This window comes from Notothenia rossii (assembly GCF_949606895.1).
Source record: "Notothenia rossii genome assembly, chromosome: 11".
NCBI lineage: Eukaryota > Metazoa > Chordata > Actinopteri > Perciformes > Nototheniidae > Notothenia > Notothenia rossii.
In genome coordinates this window covers 19,147,712-19,171,350 of record NC_136910.1, presented here as the reverse complement: position 1 = coordinate 19,171,350, position 23,639 = coordinate 19,147,712, and the positions used below count along the sequence as shown (strand labels likewise).

General features: G+C 42.4%; 1 protein-coding gene across 1 annotated transcript; it reads right to left on the bottom strand.

Moving 5' to 3' along the window:
- Positions 1 to 17,083: 17,083 nt before the first annotated feature.
- Positions 17,084 to 21,395, bottom strand: LOC307023725 (zinc finger MYM-type protein 1-like). The gene is made up of 3 exons (XM_079657213.1): positions 20,943 to 21,395; positions 20,183 to 20,266; positions 17,084 to 20,038 (listed from the first exon to the last, which is right to left on the bottom strand). Exons 1-3 carry the CDS (start codon positions 21,175 to 21,177, stop codon positions 17,619 to 17,621), a joined length of 2,739 nt encoding a protein of 912 aa, XP_079513339.1. The 5' UTR covers positions 21,178 to 21,395; the 3' UTR covers positions 17,084 to 17,618.
- Between the last annotated feature and the right edge of the window lie 2,244 nt (positions 21,396 to 23,639).

The following is a 23,639-nucleotide window of genomic DNA, read 5'->3' as shown; positions in this document are numbered from 1 at the left end:
ACAAATCAAATCAAGTTTTATTTATATAGCACATTTTTAAACGTTTTTTGTCGAGCCAAAGTGCTGTACATATAATAAAAATACCCTACAGTAAAGACACTTTACAGCAAATACAACAGCAGAGTTTGTGCAGAATATCAGAGTGAGAAAACGACACCCTCTGTCCTAAGACCCTCATATCGTACAATGAAAAACCTCCGGAGAAAAACCCACAGTTTAACCCTCCGGTATCATTCGATTGGACTACGCAAATTAGTCATTCGAGACAAAAATGTCCACTGCAAAAGGCTTTGATAAAAACATTATATTAAAAGGTTTTTTTCACAACGTTTTTGGGTTCAATCTTTAAAGCAACTTCCGCCCTAATAGAAAATACCAGAAATGTAATCATTTTCAGGATTTTAACCCTTTAAAGGCCATTTTGAATACATGAAACTGCTGTTTTTTTTCATGATGAAAACAGAGAAAATGAGTTATTTTCCAAAAAATACATATCTGGTGACTGGCTCTTTTTTTTTATAACAGTCTTGGATATGTCAAAGATTAGCAACAAAATTGATTTTTTTTGCATTATTAGTTTTTGCACAAAATCAGATTGCACAAAAAAGTTAAATAATTAGTCATTCGGGACAAAAATGTCCACTTCCAAAAACTACTCTAAAATAAAAACAGATTCATATTTTTTAAAACTTTTTGGGGTTAAATCTTTCAATCAACTTCATTCCTGATCAAAAATACCAAATGTTAAATTATGTTCATGATTTTAACCCTTGAACTGCCAGTTTGAAAACATGAATTTGCGTTTTCTATGAAAAACATGCACAAAAAGGCAGTTATTTTCAATAAATGTTGAGGGGGTCGGCTTTTTCTTTTTTTTTATCACAGTCTTGGATACCGAGAACCGGTACTAAGTCAATACCGGTACCTGATTGGACGGTATCGGTATACCGTTAAGCCGCTGGACAAACGGTGCTGCTATCGGTATATCTGTTACGTCTACTTCCTTAGTTTAACTTTAAACCATTCTGGTTGGTTGGGAACCCTCATCACGTGTGATGTATCCGGTTTGAGACCCCTCTGATTGGCCACTGTAAATGCAACTTCTCATCTCTCTCGACAGAGCGAAGCGATCCAAGGTCTGGGTGCACTTTAAAAAAAATGTAGTGGCGATAGTGCAAGGTGCAATCTATGTACTCAATTAGTTGCTTGTAAAGGGGGTGACACAAGCAACTTAATTAAGCTTTTGCAACCGAGACACTCATTGAATCTAAAACGGTGCTAGCGATACTGCTAGTGCTAATAGTGCTAATAGTGCTAACGGGCTTCAGCCTCGCTGTGTGTAAATATGACCTGAGCGAAGGCTCGCAGGCAGGTTAGCTGCTGCGCACGGGTAAAATGTTTTGTTTACCTGGGTGCAGTCTTGCAGGCACATCGCCTTGTCTTTTTTTAGTTTATTAACACCAAATTATTGAAAAGTATCGATAAGAGTATCGAAAAATACCGATACCGATGAGCAGTACCGGTACCGGTATCGATAAAATCCTAACGATACCCATCCCTAGTCTTGGATATGTCAAAGATTAGCAGCAAAATGGATTTTTGCGGGGCCCGTTTTTGGTTACTCTTCCACTTGCCCTAGTTTTGGCCAGGGGCTACTTTTTCACCTTTTTTCTGGCCCGACTAAATCGTGGTTCTATCGAGGCCAACAAACAGGGCTGAGTCGGGCTGATTTTTTGCTAAACTAGAGAGAGAATCGCTGTCAAGGGGGCTACAACAAGATTAACATATTTGACCGTGATTTAATTGTAATACACGTTTCAAAATGATGCCGAAGGAACAACATACTGATACTGGTTAGTAAGAATCATGAATTAATGCTTTGACAAGTCTGCAGACAGACGGCAGGCGAAAAACCTTTTAAAATGCGTGATCTTCTTATTATAGACACATGCATTTCCAAACATTTGGTCTACCGATGCTTTAAAATGTATTATCTCTTCGATTTAGACACGGCATCTATTGCACGTCTGTCCGTCCTGGGAGAGGGATCCCTCCTCTGTTGCTCTCCCTGAGGTTTTCTCCCATTTTCCCCTTTCCCAACCCTCTGGTATCACTGTGGACGTTTTTGTCCATATGGGTCATTTTTCACTTTTCATTTTGCAATAACTTTGGTTGTGTTGGTGCAAATAGACAGATTTTTTGTAACAAGGCTATTTTCTCGATCTATATTGGAATTCCAATTTCAATTTTTCAAATCGGTCTTTAATTCACTGTGTAACAAATCGACTTCGCAAATTAGTCATCGGAGACAAAAATGTCCACTGCAAAATACTTTGATAAAAACATTATATTAAAAGGTTTTTTTCACAACTTTTTTGGGTTCAATCTTTAAAGCAACTTCCGCCCTAATAGAAAATACCAAAAATGTAATTATTTTCAAGATTTTAACCCTTTAAATGCCATTTTGAAAACATGAAACCGCTTTTTTTTTTCATGATGAAAACAGAAAATTTGTTATTTTCCAAAAAATACATATCTGGTGACTGGCTCTTTTTTTTTTTTATAACAGTCTTGGATATGTCAAAGATTAGCAGCAGAATTGATTTTTTTGCATTATTAGTTTTTGCACAAAATCAGATTGCACAAAAAAGTTACATATTAGTGATTCGGGACAAAAATGTCCACTTCCAAAGACTGCTCTAAAATGATAACAGATTCATATTTTTTAAACTTTTTGGGGTTAAATCTTTCAATCAACTTCAGTCCTGATCAAAAATACCAAATGTTAAATTATGTTCAGGATTTTAACCCTTGAACTGCCAGTTTGAAAACATGAATTTGCGTTTTCTATGAAAAACATGCACAAAAAGGCAGTTATTTTCCATATAATAAACGTTGGGGGGGTCGGCTTTTTTTATTTTTTTTATCACAGTCTTGGATATGTCAAAGATTAGCAGCAAAACAGATTTTTTTGCATTATTAGTTTTTGCACAAAATCAGATTGAACAAAAAAGTTACATAATTAGTCATTCGGGACAAAAATGTCCACTTCCAAAAACTGCTCTAAAATAACAACAGATTAATATTTGTTCAAACTTTTTGGGGTTAAATCTTTCAATCAACTTCAGTCCTGATCAAAAATACCAAATGTTAAATTATGTTCAGGATTTTAACCCTTGAACTGCCAGTTTGAAAACATGAATTTGCGTTTTCTATGAAAAACATGCAAAAAAAAGGCAGTTATTTTCCATGTAATGAATGTTGGTGGGGTTCGGCTTTTTATCACAGTCTTGGATATGTCAAAGATTAGCAACAACATTTATTTTGGTGGATTATTAGTTTTTGCACAGAATCAGATTAAACAAAAAAACTCACACATTAGCCACTCGTGTCCCATCCACTCCCATTATAACCACATCTTTTGATCTCTCCGCCATACCGGTATAAAATCATGCATTTTGTAATGTCAGGGTTTTATATTGGAGGAAAATAGTTCAATTTGTCCTTTTTATTCTATATCACCAGATGTGACATTTTACCATTGAATTAGATGCTTGTCATTTCTTGGTTTCTTTGCCTGTTGTATAATGGGGCCCTGACAGCCATTGGAATACATGTATTCAACTAATATGATGTAGGTGTGTTGGTATGGATGTGGAAGAGTGGTATCAGCTGAGAGATGTTTGTGTGTGTGTCTGTGTGTCTGGATGTACAGTGTGTGTGTACAGAGACAACAATATACAGTAGATTTGGTTTACAGCAAGTCGCAGTTTTCGCCTCATATCTTTCTTTCTCTCTCTTTTTTTCTCTCACTCCCTCATTCCCAAACTCATACACACTCGTACATAGTAAACCTCCTTATACCTTGTATGTGTGTGAGTAATTGTGTGTGAGAATGAGACAGGACTAAGTGTGCTCTCATGGCGTTTTGTTTTTAATTTGTGCTGTTTCATGTGTCTTTGAGGTAAACAGATGCATGATCTTGACCCAGCTTGACCTCGATGTTTTGAATTGTTTGGAACTTCAAAGTCCTTTGATAATGTCTTTAGCAAACAGACATACACTCAATACATACACTCCTTGAAGTAAATAAAAACACCTGGCTGCAAAGCCAAAGCTTCAAATATGTGTAGTTTGGCTGGATGGTAATTTCATTCCTGTGATACGCAACAAGCAGTAAGATAAAGAGGAGCTTCTCTGTGGGGCAAGAGGTCTCATGCAGCCCGTAACTTCAGCTGCAGGACTCGTCCTCTGAAACAGAAACACCCTGAGAAGGAGAATTTGGTGTGGATCTGAACTGTACTTGAAAGGAGTCAGCACAAAGATAAAACACTTTTTTGCCAAACAGTTCATTTATCGGATGGGGGCAGAGAAGAAGGAACAATTCTGCCCCGAATCCCATTTTGATACAGAGGAATCGATGAGGTCATTTGGTGAGGAGGTTGAGGAGCTGCAGAGGAGCTGCAGAGGAGCTGTTGAGGAACAACACGATGGTGATGAGGTTGAGATGTATGAAGGACTACAAAACCTTTTAGATGGAAAAAGCCTGATGGTCACTAAAGTGCTTAGTGATCCCCTCCTCAATCACACCACAAAGGGGATGATAGCACCAGAGATTGCCCCAGGAGTAACAAGAATATTCGTTGCGCCGCCATGTGAAGCCATGCTTAGAGAAATTATCAGATGTTTGTGGAGGAGTCTGATCGTTCTTCGTCTGACCCTTCCCCTGAAAGTGGAGAGGACACAGAGGATCCCATCCCGTAGCTGCGCTACATTCCTCTGCACTATCCTATCCAATGTTTGCTCAAACATCTGTGGCATCAACATCCCTCCAGTTTGCCACCGAACGTCCCCCATGCAGGTGTGTCATGTCGACAATACTGCTGATGCTCTCAGGGGTAAAGAATAAATCAAAGAAGGATTCCACGTCATGAATTCTTATTTATGCCACTCGTAATGGCATAACGCGTGTTCCCTGAAACCAAACCTCTGGCAGCAGGAATGTAGCGCAGCGTTTCCTCGTGAGAGGGAAACCAGATTTGAAAATGTTTTGATGTCCTCCCATGATGGACACAATCCTCCGGATAGGATAGTGCAGAGGCATGTAGTGCAGAGGCATGTAGTGCAGAGGCATGTAGCGCAGCTACGGGATGGGATCCTCTGTGTCCTCTCCACTTTCAGGGGAAGGGTCGGACGAAGAAGGATCAGACTCCACTGCAAACTCCACATCAGATTCTCCTTCTCATGTTTGGCAAAAAAGTGTTTTATCCTTGTGCTGACTCCTTTCAAGCACAGGCAGATCCACATCAGATTCACATGAAACAGCACAAATGAAAAACGAAACGCAATGAGAGCACGCTTACTCCTGTCTCGTTCTCACACACAATCACTCACACACATACAAGGTATAAGGAGGTTTAATATGTACGAGTGTGAATGAGGGAGTGAGAGAAAAAGAGAGAGAGAAAGAAAGAAAGAAAGATATGAGGCGAAAACTGAGACTCGCTGTAAACCAAATCTACTGTATATTGTTGTCTCTGTACACACACACTGTACATCCAGACACACAGACACACACACAAATACACACATTTCTCAGCTGATACCACTCTTCCACATCCATACCAACGCACCTACATCATATTAGTTGCATACATGTATTCCAATGGCTGTCAGGGCCCCATTATACAACAGGCAAAGAAACCAAGAAATGACAAGCATCTAATTCAATGGTAAAATGTCACATCTGGTGATATAGAATAAAAAGGACAAATTGAACTATTTTCCTCCAATATAAAACCCTGACATTACAAAATGCAAGATTTTATACCGGTATGGCGGAGAGATCAAAAGATGTGGTTATAATGGGAGTGGATGGGACACGAGTGGCTAATGTGTGAGTTTTTTGTTTAATCTGATTCTGTGCAAAAACTAATAATCCACCAAAATAAATGTTGTTGCTAATCTTTGACATATCCAAGACTGTTATAAAAAAAAAAGAGCCAGTCACCAGATATGTATTTTTTGGAAAATAACTAGTTTTCTCTGTTTTCATCATGAAAAAAAAAAGCGGTTTCATGTTTTCAAAATGGCATTTAAAGGGTTAAAATCCTGAAAATGATTACATTTTTGGTATTTTCTATTAGGGCGGAAGTTGCTTTAAAGATTGAACCAAAAAAAGTTGTGAAAAAAACCTTTTAATATAATGTTTTTATCAAAGTATTTTGCAGTGGACATTTTTGTCTCGAATGACTAATTTGCGTAGTCGATTTGTTACACAGTGAATTAAAGACCGATTTGAAAAATTGAAATTGGAATTCCAATATAGATCGAGAAAATAGCCTTGTTACAAAAAAATCTGGCCTTTTGCACCAACACAACCAAAGTTATTGCAAAATGAAAAGTGAAAAATGACCCATATGGACAAAAACGTCCACAGTGATACCGGAGGGTTGGTAAAGGGGTAAATGGGAGAAAACCTCAGGGAGAGCAACAGAGGAGGGATCCCTCTCCCAGGACGGACAGACGTGCAATATATACCGTGTCTAAATCGAAGAGATAATACATTTTAAAGCGTAGGTAGACCAAATGTTTGGAAATGCATGTGTCTATAATAAGAAGATCACGCATTTTAAAAGGTTCTTCGCCTGCCGTCTGTCTGCAGACTTGTCAAAGCATTAAATCACGATTCTTACTAACCGGTATCAGTTTGTTGTTACTTCGGCATCATTTTGAAACGTGTATTACAATTAAATCACGGTCAAATATGTTCATCTTGTTGTAGCCCCCTTGACAGCGATTCTCTCTCTAGTTTAGCAAACTCAGCCAGACTCAGCCCTGTTTGTTGGCATCGATAGAACCACGATTTAGTCGGGCCAGAAAAAAGGTGAAAAAGTAGCCCAGGGCCAAAACTAGGGCAAGTGGAAGCGTAACCAAAAACGGGCCCCGCACGGCTCGGCACGCCTAAAGCGAGCTCCGCGCTGCAGTGGAAACGCGCCTTAAGTGCTGGGCACTAAGTGCTGGGCACCAAGCACGGCAAAGTACTTGGTGTGAAAGCGTCTATTGTGCCATAAAATATCAATATTGAGTGTGAATACTAAATAAAACCCAAAAAACTAAAGTCGAAATAAAGGACATTGAGATGTTGTTGTTGAGATGCTAGTGGGTCATTCAACATTTTGGTCAGATTCTAAGTTTATTTTAAGATATTAATTCAACTTTACTGCTTCCCAAATAAAGATCCACTCCAAAAACTTTTGCACCCTTAAGAAAACACCGCCCGAGAAGGTGCAGCAGAAAATTACTTTTGAAGGGGATCTGATGTGAACGCTGTATTAAAAATAATCCTGCCCCCTTTGCTCCTTAGCATCCTGCAAGCTTGATGCTGGGGGCCTTGATATTACAATCACTGTAATGAAGCCGGGATTGATTGAATGATTGGCAGCTTGAAACATGTGCGACGAATGACCTGAGCCGCTGACTCGATGCACAAACACAGCGGTGATGGACGCTGCGCTGTAGGGGACGTGAAGGCGTGGAAAGTGCAGCAAGGTTTAAGACCAAAGTGTGTATGTGTGTGTCGAAGATGCTGGAGCCCCTGTTTCGTTCACTTGCTCCTGGGTGAGCGCTGGCATTTGTGTGCAATGTGAATATGTGTATTTGTGTACATGGCTTTGATTGGCAGGACGCAGAGGGGCACTGCTAGGGGGTCAAACAAGTGCAGGAGGAGGAGGGGGAGGTGAACTGGTTCTGAGGTGCTGTATATATGTGCGTGTCGGGATTCAGATCAGACACGTTTAGCTGGACACGTTGGCTTTAAGCGGCGTTTCATCTGATAACAGCTTGCCAACCAGAGGTCTTGCCTGCCACCACAGCCATCACCTAAGCCCTCCGATTTATCTGGCCCTATCAGTCCACTGCTATCTGTATCAATCATTATAAATCATTTATTTTTAGTGGGATGTGGCCTCTCGCCCTCCTTGCTGCCCTCTTGCCCCATCGGCGCCCCCTCTGCCTCGGAGCCCCTCACTAATGAGTGTCAATCTGGAGGGCTGTGGCACTTTTACTGCAGACACCTCCCCTGACAAACGCAGGGCTTCAGTCAACATGAATCACACAAATGGACGCCAGCAAAAGTGACAACCGTGCCCTCCGCTACCAACCCCCCCCCCTCCCCCCCTCGTTTCCTCCCCAGCATTTTTTAAAGTTTGTTCACAGAAGCCAGAGCATATTTTGATGGATGAATTTAACAGCTTGATGCAAAAGACTAAGTGTGTATCAGAAAACACTCTGTTTTTACTATCAGTGTAAGGAAGATCACTTTTGTAATGCAATGTTAAACATGTTAAACAGTTACATAGTTAAATAGTTAAATAACATGTACAAAATATTGTCTAGTTTGTATTAAATGTTCTTCCCACCCAGAGAACATCATCGTCAAGTTTGCTGACGACACCACTGTGGTGGGGCTTATCTCAGGAGGAGACGAGTCGGCCTACAGGAGTGAGGTACTGAAGCTTTCAGTGTGGTGTTCAGTGAACAACCAGGTACTGAACCCCACAAAAACCAAAGATCATCGCAGATTTCAGGAGAAATACTAACGACCTCGCTCCCCTCTACATTAACGGCGAGTGTGTGGAGAGGGTCCACACCTTCAAGTTCCTCGGCGTCCTCATCACCAACAACATTTCCTGGAAGGACAACACCACAGCTGTCATCAAGAAGGCCCAGCAGCTTCTGCACTTCCTGAGGGTGCTCAGGAAGAACAACTTGGTCACTAAGCTGCTGGTGACCTTCTACCGCTCTACCATCAAGAGCCTATTAACATACTGCATCACAGTGTGGTACGCCAGCTGCACTGAGGCCGACAGAATGAGGCTTGAGAGAGTCATAAAAGCAGCACAGAGGATCATCGGCTGCCTTCTCCCCTCCCTGATGGACATTTACAACTCCCGCTGCCTCAGTCGAGCCAAAAACATTATTAAGGACAGTTCACACCCCGGCTTTCACCTGTTCGACCTGCTGCCCTCCGGCAGGCGCTACAGGTGTATAAAATCCAAAACAAACAGACTCAAAGAGAGTTTTTTCCCAAGAGCCATCATTGCTCTTAACTCCTGAAAGTCATACCTCTTAATCATCCTGCATGTGAAATAAATGTGAATCTGTATATATATACATATGTATCATTAATATTATTATAAATACATACCTACTATTATTATTTATTACATTTTAGATTTTATTTTTTATACCCCTGGAAATAATGTCTGCACTTTATTTCTTATTCCTACATAAGTATGTATGCTGCGTTTGTTCGTTGTCTTATGTTGTGATGCTTTTTTGTTTTGATGGCAAGGGAGAAGCATTTCGTTCTCTCATTATACATGTATAATGACGTTAAATTATTATATTATATTCTATTGTATTCACCATTACTTGAATTAGGATAAGAACAGAGCATCAAAATATTTTTTTTATTCTACATATAACAATATTTACCGCAGTTACCCCTTTGAACCGTAACTGAAATTTAACATGTTCTCGTTAACTGTGATTGATTACATTTAAATTTATTTTGTAATTTTTATTTAGCCTCCAACATTTCACAACAGCAGTGCTTTAAACTTAATGCTAGTTTTATGCACACAGTGGCAGAATGCTGCTGTTTTTAATCTATCAATGCATGTTCACCATCCTATTCTAGCTTATTGGCAGGTTCAGGTTATACACAAAGTACACCTGCAACTGAAGGGATGTCATTAATTTTGCAGGTATTTGGCCATAAGGAGGCTGTTGTTAAATTGCAGGCAGCTCTCTGAGCTTCAGCTTAGGTAATGCTTTTTTCAAAAGCCAAAAAGACACCGGAGACCACTTTGGATATTGTTACTACGCAAGGACAAGTACTTGAAGTGGTTGCCTGTTACAAATACCTTTGTATCTGGCTTGACGATTGCCTCTCTTTTAAACTTCATGTCAATAACCTGCTTAAAAAGCTAAGGGTGAAGCTAGGTTTCTTTTTCAGAAACAAGTCCTGTTTCTCACTTGAGGCCAAGAAAAGCTAGTCTCTGTGACCTTTTTACCTGTGCTGGACTATGGTGATTTGATCTATATGAATGCACCTGCCCATTACCTGATCAAGTTAGATGCCGCATATCACAGTGCACTGAGATTTGTTACTAACTGTAAAGTATTAACTCATCACTGTACCCTGTATGCCAGGGCAGGTTTGCCTTCACTAACTGTACGGAGGCTCAGTCACTGGTACATTTTCATCTACAAAGCCATGTTGGATAAACCATCTTACATCTGCTCTCTGATCACACGGCGAATTGAAAGTAGCTATTGCCTGAGATCTCATGATGTGGTTTTGTTAAATGTGCCAAGTGCTATGACTGTCTTAGGGACGAAAGCTTTTAGGTGCGCAGCTCCTCTAACTTGGAACAGTCTGCATAAAGAATGGAAACTGAGCAATTTGGTTCCACTAAATGTTTTTAAAGCTCGGATAGATGTTATGCAATCGGATACTGTTGGTACCTGTAAATGTCGTTAGGTATGTACATTGTAATCCCTGTAACTATGCTGTATGATGTCCTTTTTGTTTTTCTGTTGTTTTCTGTTTTTATGTCTTCATGTGGAACCTACTTGCAGCAGGTCTCCCTTGAAAAAGAGATTGAAGATCTCAATGGGATTCACCTGCTTAAATAAAGGTTTGAAATGAAAACAAGTTTTGGACAATATTAACACAAATCATCAGGATTCATCCTATAGAAACCAATGCATTAAATTCAATGTAAACCATCCAAATGTTTAAAGATATTTCAACCTGAAACAAAGTGATGGACTAACCTACCAACTGACTAACTCATATTGACTAAACACAATTGTGTGGCTAGAAATTACATTACATTGCATTTAGCTGACGCTTTTATCCAAAGCGACTTACAATAAGTACATTCGACCAGGAAGATACAACCTTGAAGAAAACAGATTCATATAAATAAATACATCAGGTTTCATAGAGCCAAACATTTCAAGTGCTACTCAACTGGCTTTAGATAAGCCAGTGCTTTATTAGTATATAAGTGCTCAGTTAGCAGTTCTTTGTAAGTAATTCTATCGATCGAAGTGGAGTCAAAAGAAATGAGTTTTCAGTCTGCGCCGGAAGATGTGCAAGTTATCTGCTGTCCTGATTTCAATGGGGAGCTCATTCCACCATTTTGGAGCCAGGATAGCAAACCCACGTGTTTTTGCTGATGGGAACTTGGGTCCCCCTCGCAGTGTACGTGCTGGGGTGTACAGATTAACCATGTCCTGGATGTAGGAAGGGCCAGATCCATTCGCAGCATGGTACGCAAGTACCAGTGTCTTGAAGTGGATTCTAGCAGTTACCGGAAGCCAGTGAAGGGAGCGGAAAAGCGGCGTGGTGTGGGAGAATTTTGGAAGGTTGAAGACCAGACGAGCCGCTGCATTCTGGATGAGCTGCAGAGGTCGGATGGCACATGCAGGTAGAGCAGCCAGGAGGGAGTTGCAGTAGTCTAGGCGTGAGATGACGAGAGCCTGGACCAGAACCTGCGCTGTTTTCTGGGTCAGCTGGGGACGTATCCTCCTGATGTTGTAAAGCGTGTATCTGCAGCAGTGGGTTGTAGCAGCGATGTTTGCAGTGAAGGACAGTTTGTTATCTAGGATCACACCCAGATTCCTTGCAGTCTGAGTCGGGGAAACAACAGAGGTGCCGATGTTGATTGTTAGGTCAAGAGTGGGACAATCTTTTCCCGGAAGGAAAAGCAGTTCAATCTTGTCAAGGTTGAGCTTGAGGTGATGAGCAGACATCCACTGAGAGATGTCAGCTAGACAAGCAGAGATGCGTGCGATGACCTGGGTCTCTGAGCGGGGAAAGGACAGAATTAGTTGGGTGTTGTCAGCGTAGCAGTGGTATGAAAAACCATGTGGGCTAATGACAGATCCGAGCGAGTTTGTGTACAAGGAGAAGAGGAGGGGACCAAGAACAGAGCCCTGAGGGACCCCTGTAGTTAATTGACAAGGGTCGAACTCGGACAAGTTACCCTGTAGGTGCGGTCTTTGAGGTATGAGGTGAGGAGGGAAAGTGCCTGAAACTCCAAGTTTTTGGAGAGTGCGAAGGAGGATCTGATGGTTCACCATGTTGAATGCAGCAGACAGGTCCAGAAGGATGATGACAGAGGAGAGGGAGGCTGCTTTTGCAGTGTGCAGTTCCTCAGTGACAGCAAGGAGAGCAGTTTCTGTGGAATGACCTGCCTTGAAACCAGACTGGTGCGGATCCAGAAGGTTGTTCTGATGGAGATAACAGGAGAGTTGTTTAAAGACAGCGCGTTCAAGTGTTTTAGACAGGAACGGGAGGAGAGAGACAGGCCTGTAGTTTATAACATCAGACGGGGTGAGAGTGGTTTTTTTTAGGAGAGGGTTTACTCTTGCCTCCTTGAGACTGTTTGGAAAGTGACCAGAAGTTAGAGAAGTGTTGATGAAATGGGTGAGAAACGGTAGAATATCAGGAGCGATAGTCTGAAGGAGGTTTGAGGGGATAGGGTCCAGAGGACAGGTGGTAGGACGGGCAGAGGTAATGAGGGTAAGAACCTCACTTGGAGAGAGAGGGGAGAAGGAGGTTAGTGTGTGGGTGAAAGGAGGGTCTGGTGACCCAGCGGTGAGTAAAGGTGAGTCAGAAAAAGAAGAGCGAATATCATCAACGTTTTTTTCAAAGTAGTTAACAAAGTCGCTTGACAGAAGGGAGGAGGGGGGAGGGGCTTTCGGGGGGTTCAAAGAGGGTGGAAAAGATTGAAAATAGTTTTTGGGGATTGGAATAGGAAGATTGGATCTTATCTTGGAAGAAAGTGCTTTTTGCCTGAGAGATCGAAGCGGAGAAAGAGGAGAGGAGAGCCTGAGAGCCGGTCTTTATGGTGTTTGGATTTCCACCGTTTCCGCTCAGCTGCCCGAAGGATGGTTCTATTAGCACGCAGTGCGTCATTTAGCCAGGGAGAAGGAGGGGACTTACAAGCCTGCCGAGATGTGAGAGGCCAGAGAGAGTCCAGAGAGGATGAGAGAGTAGAGAGGAGAGTTTCTGCAGCAGAGTTTGGAGGCAGGAGTTGGAACGAGTCAGAGGAAGGGAAGGCTGAGAGCACCGATGAGGCAAAGGTAGAAGGGGAGAGGGAACAGAGATTACGGCGGACAGGTGCAGGATGAGAAGAGATTAGTTTGTTATGTTTGGAAAGGGGTAGAGAGAATGAAATGAAGAAGTGATCGGATGTGTGGAGCGGGTTTACAGAGAGGTTAGAAGTAGTGCAGTTCCTTGAGAATATGAGATCATTGCCAGCTTTATGAGTTGGTAGGGATGGAGACAGTGAGAAGGCAAAGGTGGTTAACAGAGATGTTAGTTCATCTATCTTCCCTGTCTGGAGGTTGAAGGCTCAGAGAAGTACAGCGGGAGGGCCAGTTTCAGGGATGTGTTAAAGGAGATTATCTAATTCCTCCAAGAAGTCCCCCAAGGCGCCTGGTGGACGGTAGAGAACAACAATGGTTAATTGTATAGGATGGGTTACTGTGACGGCATGGAATTCAAAGGTGGAAGGAGTGAAGTTTGAAGAGGGAAAAGCTCCAGTTGGGAGAGAGCAGGAGACCAGTGCCACCTCCTCTGCCAGTGGGTCTGGGTGTATGGGGGAAGGAATATGCTTTTGACAGAGCTGCTGGGGTGGATGTGTTGGATGGAGTAATCCAGGTCTCCGTGAGAGAAATCCAGAGACTGCAGGGAAGCGTAGCCAGAGATGAAATCAGCCTTAGGAACAGCTGACTGGCAGTTCCACAGGCCCCCTGAAACTAGATGTTGGATCTCAGTGGAGCATGTGGGATAGACGAGAGCAGGCCGGTTATATCGATTAGGAGATACACGGGGCCAGTGATAATTGCGAGCAGACACATTAACAGGAATGGAGAAAATACACATGATTATAGCATGAGGGGCTAGAAAACCAAAGAAAAGAAAATAAAACACCAGCAATACTTAGCTCAATTAAAGTAGGATTTGCCTCCTCTTTGCCTCCCTCGTGACTCCCGCAGGACTCCAATGTCTTTGTCAGTCTTACTCCCGCAGGACTCCAATGTCTTTGTCAGTCTTCGTCTGGCTGACGCTCCAGGAAAGAGCTACCTAAGATGAACACCTGATTGCTGAGTTCTCAGAGTTCTAATTAGTTAACTATTTTCAGCTGATGGGCGAAAGCAGAGTGTCCCTGCCTATTGTAATGCAGGGTTGAGGTGCGTGACCCACTGAGACCTGTGTAACAGGTTCAGTTGAGCAGATCTGAGATTTAAAATCTCTCAAAAGCGCTGTTTTAGCTAAAATAACTACAGAACAATTATACAGAGTAGAATAAATGAAACAAGAAGTCTATTTAAACAAGAATATAAGTTACAGTGATTGCTGAGTCAATAGGTAGTGTCCTCACCCGGTCATAGATGCATACAGAAATGATTGGGACACAGTACTGTATAAACCAAAAATAAATGCTGCCATCTTTTTATTGCATATTGTCGTACTTTTTATACATTTACACCAGGCTTCTAAAATAATCCATACATCAACTGTGGAAGTGCTATTTTAGTTTCATATTTTGTTGTGCTGTTTGTTGTATTGATAGTATTGACATGGGGTCAAACTCCGGTCAGTAATTACACCACAACACAATCCCCCCCCCCCCAGCACACATGACATGACTACTGGAAGGGCTCCCACTCAATGTGATGTAGGTAGGATGGTTTGACATTACAGCAACACTATTGGTACCAGAATGTCTGTGTTTTGAGGGACTTTTGTGTACAAATAAATGTATGTACAGGGTGTGTGTGCCTATCCTCTGTGTTCCTTTTGATTCTTGGGACGACGGCATATTCTAGTAACCAGACGGACGTCAGAGGTCTATTCTGGATGCCCAGTACAACAGCCGGCCAGCAACAGCAGCAGCAGGGGGAAGGAATGCCGTCAATCCGGAGGCCTTGGCAGAGTGATCGCTGATCCTGTAGGAGGAAGCGGAGATGGCAGCTCTCCTGTTTCATAGGTTGTGGAAGAGAGCGATAGAGAGAAGTGGGGAGAGAAAAGGGGGAGTTGGACTGTGGACATGATGCCCATGAGAGGGAGAGGAAAGAGAGTGAGTGAGAGTGGCGTTGGGGGGGGGCTGAAGGCATTCTGTTTGGTGCCAGTCGAGCCAGCTTTCTGGCATGCCGCATTCCAGGAGATCAACACCACGGTGTTTCCTTTCACCCCTACCCACCCACGTCCACCACTCTACAGCCCACCCCAATGCTCAGCACCATTTTTTATTCAATATGTTCTTATTGAACAGGAAAAAACAATCAACTGTGTTTTTATTGGAACAAAAAGTGTAAACTAATCCAGAAAAGCGGCCAACACTGGACGGTCTTTATCAAACTAAACAAACTAACCTTCAGAGAGACAACATAAGTTGTAAGGCCTTTACACACCGGGGAAAAAACAAACAATAAGAAAATGCTAAGTACTCGCCTGGGAATATTATATGGCCCGGACCTTTATTGTGAAAGCTAAGAACGGAAGGTGTTGATTTAGAATTTGCTGCTTCTGTCAAGGTTTAAATGAGTATGTATGATTGTCATCCTGGTTATGGACTATGTAGCCTCCGTGTTGTTCTTCAATCATCTTCAAATAAGTGCAGTTTTCCCATGCAAAAATGCCCCTGATAAATTCAGGCCTATAAAAGGAAATGTAAAATGTTTTTAAAATAAATAACAAATTGTTTCTCTTACAGATAATAAAAGAAGAAATGGAAGCAGTTTAACACCCCCTTCTTCATTTGAGTTGTTGCCTCCATGCACTTTGAACTTTGAATGTTTTTTGAGACGTGTGTTTGAAATGCTGGCTCTCTGACGGGCCAGGTTTTCAGTTGGGTTATGAGGGAGATAAGTTCCTGGTAAGAGGATAATGGTTTGATTTCAAAATATCAACAGCTGATTGTCACTTATCCAACACCATGTCATAGAAGGTTACTAATCATAACACTGACGCAATTCATTAGTTTTGAAATTACTGGATGAGTCTGACCATGGATCTTTGTTGCATTTCACCCAGCCTACCTTTCTCACATGACTTCCTGCCAACTCTCTACAGCAAAGTATTTAACAAAATAAAAGTATAAAAGGCTCCCAAAATCCTTTTACATACAGTATGTAATTTTCTGTCAGTGCTGTCAATAAAGACATTAAAGGTAGGGTAGATAAGAATGGAGAAACCAGCTGGAGTAAGCTAGAATTTGAAAGTACACAACCGAAAAAAATCTACCCCTTCCTTCAGACTCCCTCACAGAGCCCCTCCTCCAACACACACACACGCGCACATGACCAATGAGGGCACGAGATAAGTTTGTGCACAAGATGGAAGGCTGACAGGCATTCAGGCCACCCAATTATCTGCCGCGCGCCGGGGCAGATAATTGGACTTGCTTTTTACAGCGCCACGGCTTCCACAGATGAAATATTTGTATATATTTGATGTCAAAGCATTTAATTTATTCATTGCTATCGGGATGTTAAGAGCATTCCATGGAATATAACAAAAAGTGTTTCTGAAGTGAATTACCTAGTACCTTTAACTAAAGACTGTATACTCAAAGAAGAACATATGCAGATTTATAAATGTCGCACGGAAGTGTTCATTCAACGGTTTGACAACAACAAACAATTTATTTTAAGTGTGCGAGCTTCCTGGGGTTTTTGGATATTGTAGAATGACCGAGGGTCGAGTATCTTTCACGACTCAGGCTTATTATACAGTAAATCAAGACATTACAGTAGGCAACAACAACACCACTGGCGGGCTTAATCTGAAGTAAGGCAGTCCCTCGCATGCAGGGCCGGCCCTAGACATTTTGGTGCCCTAGGCGAGATTATGATTTGGTGCCCCCCCCGCCTCCAAGCAATACACAATAGAATATATAAAGAATAAATGAAAAATCTCTACAAAAGACCAATACACTACAAAAACTGAAACTTATTGACATAGGTAATATACATAAAGAAGGTTTCAAATGTATTCATTATTGTATGAACATGTTTTAATTGGGGGGTGGATGTCACATCCTCTAGGGGGGTCCGGGGGTATGCCCCCTTCGGAAAGATTTGTTTTAACATTTTAAAGTAAAATGCTTCAATCTGGTGCACTTTGAGCAGAATTACTAGAGACTAGATCTAGGGGTACAACTCTAAACACCCATATGAAAAAGATCGGTTTACATTTTAATAACCAAATAAGTATGTGAACATAACCAATAACCCACAGCCAATAACAAATAAATGTAACATATTTTTTATTTATTTTATCCTTATTATTATTATTGTAGTTATTAAATGAAAATCACTCATCAAACAAAAGTAGCTTCTCTTAAAACTTCAAGAAAAGAAAGTGCAAACGTGGACAAAAATATAGCCAACGGAGCTCTTACAACTGAGGTTATTGCAAATAAATTAAGATAATGAACAACATTACACACACTATAAATCAAATGAAACAGGCAATCAGAACAACAAGTCTCTGCTATGTTATTGTGTCCTTTAATTAGTCCACATCCTTAAAGTCGGACACGTCTGGACTTCCTTGCTGCAAATTCATTTATTGTGTCGTCAAATGATATTTGCCCCGAAACCTTGCGATTGATGCTTATTAAAGCTAATCCATTGAAGCGTTCTTGAGCCATTGACGACCTCAGGTATGTTTTAATGAGCTTCAATTTAGAGAAGCTCCTCTCCCCAGCAGCAACTGTCACTGGAATAGTGACAGCGATCCTGAGGGCCACCCACATATTTGGATACACTTCGTTCATTTTCTTCTCCTGTAGGAAAGTCAGAAGTTCCAGGGTAGTCATGTTGGCTTTTGGCAAAGCTGGGAAATTCTGCATCTCCAGTGCAAGTTCCCTCTTATCCAGGTCTGACTGCCCACCCCAGCTCAGGGTGTTGCTGAGTGTTTCACACTGCTTCGTCAGATCTTCCTTTGGCAGGTCAGGGAAGTTGAGTAGCACCCCAAACTTTTTCTCTACTTCACCTAAGGCCTTGAATCGCTCCTGCAGTGATGCAATGGAAACATCCACCACCATATTGAAAAAAGAAACTTCGAGTTTCTTTAGTGCATCACTCACTTGCTCCTCCTGGGACTCATAGGAGAACTGTCTCTTGGTTGATCTCAGCCTCTTCTGCTTGAGAACAGCTTCCACATTCATTTGGCCACAGATGTCTTTGGCAGATGCTTGGGCAGAAGCAAATCCATTGCCTCTGTAGCTGACCAAAGAAACTTCTGTTTTTCTCAGGAGGTCAACAGCAATATCCAGCTGCATTGACACTGATTGCAACATTTTGCTGACATGTTCGATGTTGGTCAGGATGTCATACCATACCACAGTGCATATTGCAAAGCGGTATGATCCAACCTCTTCAGCCAAAGATTGTGCCTCAATTTTTACGACTCCATCTGTGGCTTTATCCCTCACCTCTAGAAGTGCATCTCTGACTTCTGCAGCCTGATACCTTACAGCCTCTATGCTGTTGATCCGACTCTCCCATCTGGTATCAGACCATGATTTCAATGTGATGTTCACATGGCTTTTTAGGATGGACCATCTCTGAGTGGAGGCAGAGAAGAGTGTGAAAAGCTTCTGCAGGTAGCCAAAGTAGCTAGTGGCTTCTGCAGAGCTTTTTGCTGCATCAGCTACCACCAGGTTCAATGTATGTGCTCCGCATGGCACAAATAAAGCCCTTGGATTGATTTGAACAAGTCTGGCTTGGACTCCTTTCCTCTTTCCTTTCATATTTGCACCGTTGTCATAAGACTGCCCTCTACAGTCTTCAAAAGGGATATCAAGCTGTTCTAATCTCTTTAGAATCAGGGTTGAAAGGCTTTCTCCAGTGGACTGTTCTACCTCAAGGAACCCCATAAAATGTTCTTTTATTTGGGGCGTGTCCTGGGTTGTAACTAGTCGAATAATGACTGATAGTTGCTCTGTATGGCTCAAATCTGGGGTGCAATCCAAAATAATTGAAAAGTATTTGGATTGTTTGATTTCCTTGACCATATGGTCCCCAATCTTCCCACTGATGCAATCTATCAGTTCATTTTGAATTCTTTTTCCCAAATAGGAAATATTGGTGGTTCCTCTTTGGACCTCAGCAACATGCTGTTTGAGGACTGGCTCGAACTTCGCCATGAGCTCTACCTCCTTCAGGAAGTTGCCATTATTTGGCTGGTTAAGTGTTTCTGTCGTCCCTCTAAAGGCAATATTTCGCTCTGCCAACGACTGAATTATTGCCACCAACCTGGTCAGGACTTCACGCCACTTCCTCTTTTCAGCCTCCATAAGTGCCATTTCTACCTTGTCTATAGTTAGGCCCTTTTCAAGTCGAGTCTCCAGTTCCTTCCACAACGTCATGTGCCTAGAGTGTTCTGGGCTGTTCTCATGTGTTTTTAGTTTGTCAGTGCAATTTTTCCAGTCATTTAGTCCACTGCTGATGAGTTGGTACTCTTTTTGGGAGAACAGCTTGCAGCAAAAGCAGTAAATACTTTTGTTTTTCTTGGAATACACAACCCAGCTCCTCTTGATTGTCTCTCCATTCACTAATCTTCTGTAAAAGTAGTGATGATGGCAACTTCTCCCTCCCTCCTTTTTAGGAAAAGTGAAGTCGGATTTTAAATGATATGGCCCACGTCTGACTAACTCCATCCTCACTGTATCACTCAGTGCTGGCCAGTCAGCAGGATCTGAGGGGACTGCAATGGTGGACTCAGGTGGGCCTGGGCAGTCAGCAGGATCTGAGGGGACTGCAATGGTGGACTCAGATGGGCCTGGGCAGTCAGCAGGATCTGAGGGGACTGCAGATGGGCCTGGGCAGTCAGCAGGATCTGAGGGGACTGCAATGGTGGACTCAGATGGGCCTGGGTAGTCAGCAGGATCTGAGGGGGCTGCAATGGTGGACTCACATACTATGCTCGTTATTCCTTCACCTGCAGGCAGGCAATCCAAACATGCAAAGAAGTTATTCATGCTTCAGTTTTCATTATTTATCATAATAATAACAATAATAATAATGACAAAAAAGTAGTGTATGAACGATTACACAGAGACCATAAATGTTTGGCAAAACTTACATTCTTCAGAGTGTGATGTACATGGGAGATCAGATGTTCCTTCTCCAGCAACTGGGGGCTTTTTGAGGTATTTCTCAAGTGCAGCTGGACATTTATAGGGTAGATATTAGCACATTACAAGCAAAAACATTTATATACAGTCAGGCAAAAATAACTGCTGCAATCTGCCTCAGCTGTATGCAAGTTCACAACTGGCCTATATAAAAGTGAGGTTCTGCTGCCCCAGGAGATCATTTGCAAACATAAGTAAAAACTAAATAATAACACATGCCCATATTGGTTGGTCAGCCTCACTTTATACAAAGGAGCAGTTATCCAGATAGCTTTCTTCTGGCTAACATTAACATTATTTCGTTACATCAGCATATAAAACAAAGCATTGCACAATAATTAGACATTAAAAAGTGCAGAAAATAAAAAAAATATAATAGAAAATAAACAGAAAAATAAATATATATATATACACACAAGTTGACTGTGAAAATAAACTATCTGACAAATTAAACACTATTGGAGGATCAATTTACAGCTATCACAATATAAAAGTAGGATATTATTTACAAAAAGATTATATAGGAATAATAACACATAAATAAAAACTTAAAATCATTTGTATCTATCATTCTGTATCAGAGGCTCGCTGCTAGCATGGCATCAAAGCTGTATCATGGCTACCTCCTTAGCTAGCTAGCTAGCTTAAAATCAAATGTCTAACGGTACAGTACATACTGAATTTTTTTTTTTACACAAGCCGACTTACCTCTGTCTTTGACTTTCGATTCCTCCTGTTCTTTTTTCCGTTTCCTTCCCGTTGCCCCAGAAGGCTTGGACCTTTTCATAATGCTAATGTTTTGCCTCTTGCTGTTGCGATCGTTGCGATCTCCGACACTTTCAGCTGGAGCTGCCGCGTCACTTTGGCTGTGAGCCACGGCCTGTGGGTGCCTGATAATAAGCGACCATCCCCCCCTTTCATCACTTACAGTTACAGCGCCCATCGTACAGGGCAAATGCAAAATGTTGCCGCCGGCCCGGGGTGCAAAGGGTGTTTACTTTGTTCAATTATTGTAAATGTATTACATCAAGGGCAGAAAATTAGGCAGAATAAAAATTATTTTAATTTTTTTTTATTAATTTTTTTTTTCTCCCAGCGCAGCGCGGCAGCGCCCCTCCAGATCTGGCGCCCTAGGCGACCGCCTAGTTCGCCAGTGGGAAGGGCCGGCCCTGCTCGCATGCCGTAATGCATGTCGCAACACTGTCATAACAGCCTTAACTCTGTATGCATTGTATGCATATGTGACATCTCCCCTTTTTTCCTAGTTATTTAATTTTAAATAACTGTAAAGAGTTTTGACAGATTAGTCACAGCATCATCCTGTAATGGTAAACAACAGTCAAACTGTGATAGCAAATGTTCATTCAGTCGTACTGACAAACCAAAAGTGTCCTATGGTTAACTTCACAGATTATGTTAATAAAGATGGGTAACCAATACCTTCGTGCTGTTCGTGCTACAATAAAATTCGAGATGCAAGTTTTCTTTTCTATACATTGCAGCAGTAATATCACATTTGTACATAACATTCACAATAAACAGAACTCAAAATTGAGCAGACTCAGAGTCCACATGTGTTTCATTTTCTCCCTCCCAAAGGCCATAGGTGATTTTTTTTCTTATTCACCCCCAGAGGTAATTGTGAAACACCCAAAACACTCCTGTCTACAAGTCCAACCGAGTGGCCGGCTTACTGACATGGCCAGACCTGATCTGAACACGTCCTGGTGTTGGTGTATGGGTTGTTGTCACCTCACTTGGTTTCAGGGCAACAGTCTCTGGTGTGTTGGCGCTTACAGGCTGGGAAGTCGCCACAGCACTCTCTGCTGGTGTTTGTGGGATGTGCTGTGCAGGTTGGGAAGTTAGTTCTGCCCGGAGATGAAGTCGGTTCCGCCGCAGCACCTCACCTGTGTTAATGAGGTAAGACCTCGGAGTGACACACTCTTTTGAGACGATTGCTGGTGTCTACCAGGACTTCTCGTTGTCGAGCTTGGTGTAGACTGTGTCTCCTGGCTGTAAAGCTGGTAGATGCCTGGCACCATGTCGTCGGTTGTAATAAAAGGCTTGTTTTGCTTTCTCACTCGTGTCCTTTTGTTTGACAATCTATCTGTTAGGCCATTTAGGCCGTAGCTTTTTCTCGAGTGTCGGGAGCGTCGTTCTGATCTTTCTCCCCATTAGCAGTTCTGTTGGAGTGAGTCCTGTGGTAGTACAGGGAGTGGATCTCTAGCACATAAGGGCTATCAGTGGATCTTCCTGACGAAGGATTCTCTTAGCGGTCTGTACTGCCCTTTCTGCATGACCATTTCCTTGAGGACGGTGAGGACTAGACGTGATGTGTCTGAAGTCCAACCGCTGTGCCAGCTCCCGGAATTCTGCACTGGAGAATTGGGGACCATTGTCACTCACAACCTCTTCAGGAATTCCGAACCTAGCAAAGGTCGTTTTAAGTCTCTGGATGACAAGGGCACTGGTCGTAGATGGTAGTTGTAGTATTTCCAGGTACCGTGAATAGTAGTCTGAAATCACAAGGTAGTTGTGCTTGTTATGTTCGTAGAGGTCGAGAGCGATTCTTTTCCACGGACGATAAGGCAGCGGTGTGGAAATAAGCGGCTCCTTTTGTTGAGCCCGCTTCTGCTCCTGGCAGCTCCTGCATATGTTGACAATGTTCTTAATGTCTACATGCCTTTTTCTGCATTTTGAGAGCCCCTGGTGTCCCTCATGTATTTTCTGCAAAATGTCTGCTCTCAGTGACCCCGGAACCACAATCCTGTTTCCTCGTATGACTAAGCCATCAGCTTCCGGTAGCTCATTTTTCACTTTGGTGTAGTCCCTGATGTTCAGTGGAACATTACTACTGTATTCAGGCCATCCTGCCCTAATCAGCTTGATGACAGCCTGAAGCTCACTGTCGGCTGCTGTCTCTTTTCTGATATGCTCCATTCTCGTTGGAGATGCTGGGATGCCCTGTATCACTGTGGCTACATAGCATGCCACATCTTCTTGAGTGTCAGTCTCTTCCTTTGTATGTGTCTGTGGGCTTCGGGACAGTGTGTCGGCGACAACAAGGGTCTTCCCAGGCACATGCTCTGCTAAAGGTTTGTACCTCATGAGCCTCATTAGTAGACGCTGACATCTCAAGGGGACGTTATCTAGGCTTTGTTTGTTGATCAGTGGCACTAATGGTTTGTGGTCGGTCTCCAGCCTGAACTGATCCAAGCCACATAGATACTTGTCAAACTTCTCACAGGCCCATACGCTAGCCAAGCACTCCTTTTCTATCTGGGCGTAGCGTGTCTCCGATCCTGTGAGACGCCTCGAACAGTAGGCTACTGGCTTCCACTCCTCTTCATCGAGCTGGAGGAGGACCCCCCGCAGGCCATAGCTACTGTCATCAGCAGACACCGC